An 8,007-nucleotide genomic window follows, 5' to 3' on the forward strand; every position below is an offset into this window, starting at 1 on the left:
GGGACAAATTTTCTTAAAAATGATTTCAATCACAAAAATATGATCAATCTATGTGATTTCTGGAATATGATATTTTTTTTTCCATCATGTGTACATACATCATGCAGATTTTTCTTTATTTTTGTTTTTTAATATGGGGGAATTCTGGATAAGGATCAAAATAAAAACTATAGAAGCATATCTTAGCATGGACTGTAAGACAGACTTGTATAATATTTTGTAACAACATGGACCATCATCAAATGAAAGCAAAACAAAGCCCTTTTATAAACAATGCCAAAAAGTATTTGTTTATGTTACCTACACCATCGGGTGTAGGTTAGTGAAAGTTAGGACAGTGTCAAAGCGAAGAAAGGAATTAACTAAGAAAGTTTGGTTAGTTCTCAAAAGTCTTTGGTATTAAGACTCTCTCTGGAGCTTCTGTTCAAATCCTATGGGGTTCGAAAGTAGTCCTTCAAAGCTCTGTTCAAATTAATGTGTCCTAGAAGCTAGGGGCTGCTTTCCACATAAACAAAAAAATGTAAATGTTTATGACTGCTTGGCAAACCCCAAATGATTTTGAACTGATCTTTAATAGTTTTTACAACATCTGGTATAAAAAGTAGGTAAAAATCAACATGCATTATAATAGATTACTGACAGATGTGAAAAAAAATAAGAAGAAAGAACCAATTACTACTATGTGTCAGCTACACAACAAGATTCCAGCTGTTTATTTAATAAGCCGCTATCAAGATAATCTATTGGAAAAATAATTGGTTCTTGTAGTGTTACACATATCTCTCTCTTTCTTTCTCCCTGAAAGACAATATAAATCATTACAAAAAAGTGCACTTAGTTAATTTGTAAATTTATTAATTTTCGTTTTTACAGAATCGATTTTTAAAAATAAAATAATGTGACCATTTAATGCTGTTAAAAATTTAATAAGTAAACCTTTCAAATTTGTCCGGTGATCACAATGATATATAGAGAAAATTTAATGGAAGTACATTCTATACATTATATCATGGGTAGTTGCTAAATTATATGGTAAACAAATAAATGATTAAAATTTCAAAATATCATGTCGGTTGTATGAAAAACTATTTTAATTAAATTTTCTGATCTCTCTCTCTCTCTCTCTCTCTCTCTATATATATATATATATATATATATATATATATATATATATATATATATATATATATATAAAGCTACACAGAGTTTTCCGCATTTCATCCTTGTGAGGCTTCGTTAGGCTGTTGCATGGAATCGATGTTGATATATGTTTTTATATGTTCCCATAGTACTGATTTTCCTAGTCAGTCAATCAGATTCTTTGTTATTCACACACCCATTAATTGTAGCCAATGGGCATGCGTTTATTAGGCAAAGGTTATTTGATCTCTAATTCACCTGCTACTTTGTCCTTTTTGGCAGGGATCGGTTTTCTCTTTTCTTTGTATTGGAAACTGATCTGGTTTTAATATCACTATTCTTAACTTGCATTTTATTTTATACTAGTGTATTTGTTTATGTATCCATTTATTTATTTATTAAGTATGATTATCATTTTCGTTATTGCCGTTGTTATTATTATTTACCCATGTGCTTTTTTTTGTATGTATGTGTGTTGCCATCCTAAAGTTTACAATCAAATATTAACAAGATTATTCTTTAACTTTTCGTCCAGTATTTTATTTCCTTTGTTCTGTTTAATGTTTACTTTTAAGAAAACTATTGTGTAGCATTTTGTAACTTTGTATAATATTTATGCATTACACCCTAATGTTTATTCAGTAAAACTTTTGTTGCTAATCATGCATTACTTTTTAACTAATACACATATAAATGTCTTTGTTGTTTCTGTTCCTTATATTATGGCTGCTACTGTATGTATATATATATATATATATATATATATATATATATATATATATATATATATGATGATACTCCTGTCAATTTCAACATATGAGGTCCGTCACCACAACTAAGTTGTTTGGAAATCCCACAGATGATTTGTTTATAGCAGTGAAGACTTTGTGCAAAACCAACCATACTCTTTGGTACAAGTGCTAATCTCAGTCAGTGCAATGGATGCCACAAGACAGAACAGACAGTAAACCTCAAGTTTTACATCAGAGTTTTTCTTCTCCTAGATGCATGTGTTAATGAAGACTGAGGGTGCATCTCTCCCACTGGATCAAACAGGCCTTCATATGCCAACCTAGAAATTTCTACATCCTGGCATGGTACAGATAGTGCCTAGCATTCCCAAATGCTTACCCATGTGGTATTGGCCAGGCTCATCGTTGCTTAACTTCGGTGATCTGGCAAGAACCGATGTTTAAACATAATCATCCCATACATTTATATACAACATATATATATATATATATATATATATATATATATATATATATATATATATATATATATATATATATATACACACACTGCGTGTTAAATTATTAACAACATAACATTTTTTTACCAGTTTCAGAAACTTACCAGTAATTTCATATCAAAAGCTTCGGAAATGTTGGCAATGCTGAGCTGCACGTACTGTGAAATTTTCATACTGTTCCGCGCAATACAAACAACTTGCCATCGTAATTGTTGAATCCACAGTATTTGAGGTCTGTCAAATTATTAACAAGGCAGTTTGTTTCACCAATAAAATGGGTCATAAAGGTGGTTTGATTAGTTCTGAAAAGAGTATTATTACAGAACAGCTAGCAAAAGGTAAAACTACCCTCAAAATATAAAAAATGATAGGATGATACCATCAAACGGTGAAGAACTTTGTCAAGAACCCTACAAAGGTACATAAGAAAGCTGATAAAGGAAAATCTAGAGTTATTTCATGCCGTTTTCTACTCCAAATTAAACATGAAGTTGTTAGGAACCCTGGGCAGACGTCGAGAAGTCTTTGATCAAGCCAGATTGAAGAATGTCTCAAACAGTACTCGATGTCGCCTTCTGAAAGAAGTGGCAAAGTTTGTTAAGCCTGTGACAAAGCCTCCATTAAAGCAAAATAACATACAAAACCGATTGAAGGGCAGAGGACAACATGAAAATGGATTTTCTAAAGTTTTGTTCACGGATGAAGTGAGTGTCACTCTTGATGGCCCAGATGGCTAGAGCAAGGGATGGGTCCTAGATGGACGACATCGTCATCAGCATTTAAGGCACCAACAAGGTGGTGGTGGGATATTGATTTGGGCTGGGATTATCGGAGGTACTTTAGTTGGCCTATGGAGAGTCCCAGAAGGTGTAGCTTTTCTAAAGGAGCACTTTGAACCATGGCTGAAGAAGCAAAAGTTGATTTTTAAAAGAACCATTATTATTATGCAGGATAATGCTCCCTTGCATGCAGCAAGCCAAAGCAAAGAGTATTTGCAACAACTGGGGTTCTCTGGGTTATGGAAGATGGAGTGGCCTGCGAATTCACCAGATTTGAACCCAATTGAGAACCTTTGAAGTGTGATGAAGCGACACCTCTATGCAAGTGGACGCCAATTGAAGAGCAAAGATGAGTTGTAGGATATTCTCCAAGAGGTATTGCAAGGAATAACTGTTGACGAAATCACAAATTTGACTAATTCTGTGGACCAACATCTTTTACAAGTCATTCATTAAAAAGGATCGCATATCCCCTACTAATTATGTCGACGTAGAAATTGCTATGTAGTTATTGTGTTCTAAGCATTTTTCCTAGTTCATTTAATGTTTGAAAATTATTTCAATAAACAAGTTATGGGTATATGGTGTTTTTTCTTAACCTCGTTAATAACTTGACACACTGAAATCAACTGATATTCCTATCTTCTGCCATAGTTTTGCTAATACTGCTTTAAATACTTTTATTTTCTGATCGGAGTAGCTGTATTGTAAGCACTTTCTCAATGTTTCTTAACTATTTTTTTTGAAATGTAAACTCGTTAATAATTTGATACGCAGTGTGTGAGTATATATATACATATATATATATATATATATATATATATATATATATATTTCTGTAGAAATATACTTTATTTCCTTATAATATATACCAATCCTTATTTAAGAAGCTCAATGTAATTACAGAGCAATATAGTGAATGAATAACAAAAGTTTATATTCCAAAGTTCATGATGTTGACCATCTTATAATTTATTCCTTTAATTCAGTTGACATTTACAATTCTTAACAGTATCCGTTTCGTAGCACAAAATCAATGATTTAATATATCAATCAGTGAATCTATTTTGCCTTTATAATATATAATTATTAATCAGAAGAAATAGTAACAATCAATCCATCAAAAGGAGATAAAGTGCGTTTTGACATAATTAAAAATCTGAAAATTGGAAAAGAAACTGTAGATACCTTATAATATGTTTACATTACACCATTTTCTACATCCAGTGTAATTTTTTACTGGATTTGAACATGTAAGCATCAATAATATGTATTTGTGGAGTAAACTCCTAAACTAATGAACTTATTATGAACTAACTGCATATACTAGATGTTGCCAGGTTGAAACATATTGGTGGGTGGAGGGTTTAGTCACATACTATTTAAGATACACCAAATATCCTATTTTCCTGAATGTGAACCACACATTGTATGAAAATTAAACAGGAAATAATTTTTATATCTTTCAAGGGAAATATCTCTCACGGCTTAAATAAACTTACTTTCGTTTTTAAAGGCAAATGGTCTCAGATAATAATAATAATTAAAAATAAATTGAATTAAATACAAATTAAATTAAAATTAAATAAATTACATCACTTTTAAATAATATTCATAAAAAGAACAATTAAAAATTCTATTATAACAAACAATTAATGACATGATAGATAAATATAGATAGATTTTTTAGTAGGAACGTTGGCTTGAAACCTGAACCTTTGACGTGGCGGTGGAAATGAAATGGAAAATAAACCTAGGACCTAGCCATCTCACCCACGAGAGATTTTATTTAATGTAATATGCAAATGGGGTTACTTCTTGAACGTAGATTTCCTTTGAACAAATAGTATATATAAAAATCATACTGAATGAAAGTGTGTACACGGCCGTTTTCAGTATAACAATTAATTAATTTGAAACAGTGTGTCTTTTGTTCATATTAATTAAATTGTGAACAAACAAACAGACAGGAATCTGACTTTATTATAATAGATTATGGGATGCATATTCTAGGCCACACAGTAATGTGCGCACATTATTTATTTTTTGTAAACTTTACCATTTAGAAAGTGTTTCTCCAAAGCCAAACCTTACCCTCTCACACACACAAAATATTAAAGAAGCAAGATAGAATTTTCTATCAAATAAATAACGTTTAGTAAAAAATAATCTGTCAAATGTTAAAAATAAATTACCTTCCATCACTGACGAGATGGGCGGGGTGTATACATATCTATTATATATCACAAAGTATTAAAATGTGTAGCTCAAAATGCTATACACATGATTTGTACCTGTACTGGGAGAGGTATTCTTATAATTTAGTATAAAGTCAAAACCAACACCATTCTTTGAATCTATTTGAATGAAATTTCTTGTTAGAAGAAACATTTTTTGTAGGATTCTTCATTAAAAGAATGTAATAAAATTTTAAGTTTCAATAAATAATGCATACAACAAAATGTTAGTGATCTCTTTCAGTTGGAGGCCGATAGGGTACTCCAAGTTGATGAAAAATGGACTCTTCTGTTGGAGTTGGCAGGATTATTCCTTTGTCGAGCTTTCCATTCTCACCCCGGATGACTCCTGTGCGCAATGAATGCTCAGAGAGTGACATCCCCATTTTTTTTGCCAGATGTCTAAGGGATCGATTAAAATGAGCTGATCCTGTAAAATGGACAAGTGCACAAGCATATTCAGAATAAGGGGCCACAATAATGTCAATACGACGATACTTTTGGTTCTGCCCAGGCAGACGACAGACGCCCATGTATTTCCGTTGATTCCCATTCTCTTCAATTTCAATAAGATCATCGGTTATAAAATGTTCTTCTTTTAAAAGAGAAAGTAACTTGGACAAAATACCTTGGTGTGACTTGCCATCAGGATGAGAAATAAGGAAATCAACATCACCGCAGGTCAGTTTTCCACGGCGATAAGACCCACATGTATCTATAATCGCTTCTGGTAATAACTTGCGTGTATTTTCAACAATCACCTTTTCAATTTCTGCCACTTCCTCTCGTGTCATACGCTCTAAGAAATCATTGTAATGTTCAAGACCGATTTTCTGCTGACTAGTTAGGGTTGCTTTATCTTTGAGATCGTTAAGAGTTCGGTAACCTAGCTGGTACCAAATTCTTGCTGTTTGGGAACCGGCACCCCACACGTTGGTAAATAATTTCAGCGTCTGACAGTCTATAGAATTTTGAAATTCGTTAAGTTTTCGAAGTTCACCACTTTCAATAATTTCCCATATTTTGTCAGCAAGACTGTCACCAATTCCTGGTATCGACCTGGCTTCTTCCCAAGTAGAAACTTTCCTTGGAAATCTCTGGAGAGCACTTATAGCTTTTTGGTAACTATACAATCGCCACCTATCATTTGTGCTTTTGTAGGTTTTAACCATTTCTTGCAATTTCTCGATTATGTGTTGATTTTTGTTGTCTGAACGTTTTTTTGAAGATTTAAAGCATATCCAGTTACCCTTAGGTAACTGTTTGGAAACATGTTCCGAGGAGGAAGTTTGTGTCAGTGTCGTTTGTGTAGACTCAGGAAAACGATCCTCATCATCACTAGCTATATAGTCACTAGTATCACTGTCGCATATTTTAGGTAATATTATTTTCGACGGAGATTCATTGGAGTTAGGTTGGGTCACTCCCAAATCTGAACTCTGAACTCTGGTCTGGAGAGATGACTTGTCCATATAGTCACTTGTAAGTTTCTGCTTGTCCATTGAAAACAGGTTCGGTTCCGTGGATGATGATGATGATGATGATGATGATGATGATGGGAGGGATTTATTTAATAAATAATCATTAACCGGGAGAAGTGTTTTCTCTTTTAAGCATTCACTCAGCCACAGCGACTGCACAATTGGACAACAAACTAATTGCTGCATATTTTTATGATGGTTGCTTTTATTTAAAAGCTTTAACGCACGATCCAGTGTCATTTCTTCATCCACTAATACGTGCGTACACTTTTGGGGATCAAAATAATCTTCAGCGATTCCACCAAATAACGTTAGCTTCGACACAAATAAATCGACCCGAATTTTCATCATGCCAGCTGGTAATATATAGATATGTAGGCCACTAAGGAATTTACCTTCGGCTTCCGTTTGTTTTAATGTTTGTTTTTCTTCCTTGTTTTCCGGACGAGGTTTTTTAGAACAACTTGATCCACTCGAAGTCGGCTCTTTGCTTTCTTTTCTTCGGTTATGCTCTTTCTTCTTTTGTTGACTGGTCGACATGATTTGTTTATGATAAAAAAAATACTGTCATTGCAAAAATAAAAATGGAAACTAAGAAAAAACAAAACAAAAACAACCTAGCGTTTAAAATAATGACAACAAAAAACCTGAATCACCGGTGACAAATAAACTACAGAGTGAGCTCCCCGTGAGTTGCACGACGAATAATAAACTAATCCGATTAACTTTTACAACATATTTATAAAAATAATAATTTTATTGTAAATATTTTGCATCACTTCATAGCAATAAGATGGAAGAAACTCCATTTCTTTTTAATATCATGAAATCTAAAAAATTGTGTTTTGAAATAAAGTGTAATTTGCCACTAAAAAGGGAAGTAATAATTATCATTACAAAATTTACGACTGAAAGTAATTTATAGAAAATCAGATAATCGATAAATTCTAATAGAAATTTCACTTTATTTATAAATAAATTTTTTAAAATCATTTTTGTGTGTGAGAAATATTAACAGAAATATTTTTTTTATTTAGAAAAATCCGTTTTCTTACAGAATTAAAACGCAAATCCCGTAACGATTTAAATCAGTCCAGTTAACTAGCGAAGGAAGGGAC

At 32.4% G+C, this 8,007-nt stretch overlaps 1 protein-coding gene across 1 annotated transcript; it reads right to left on the reverse strand.

Annotated features, from left to right (window-relative positions):
- Positions 1-833: 833 nt before the first annotated feature.
- On the reverse strand, positions 834-7,730 carry LOC145286071 (DNA polymerase lambda-like). The gene has a single exon (XM_080134743.1). It carries the CDS (start codon positions 7,427-7,429, stop codon positions 5,636-5,638), a length of 1,794 nt encoding a protein of 597 aa, XP_079990869.1. The 5' UTR covers positions 7,430-7,730; the 3' UTR covers positions 834-5,635.
- Between the last annotated feature and the right edge of the window lie 277 nt (positions 7,731-8,007).

The sequence above is a fragment of the Euprymna scolopes genome, chromosome 10, assembly GCF_053919585.1.
Source record: "Euprymna scolopes isolate OS-2025 chromosome 10, ASM5391958v1, whole genome shotgun sequence".
In the NCBI taxonomy this organism is placed as follows: domain Eukaryota; kingdom Metazoa; phylum Mollusca; class Cephalopoda; order Sepiida; family Sepiolidae; genus Euprymna; species Euprymna scolopes.

Excerpts from the sequence above, each read along its gene's own strand:
- LOC145286071 (XM_080134743.1), bottom strand. The coding sequence starts at position 7,429 with ATGTCGACCAGTCAACAAAAGAAGAAAGAGCATAACCGAAGAAAAGAA.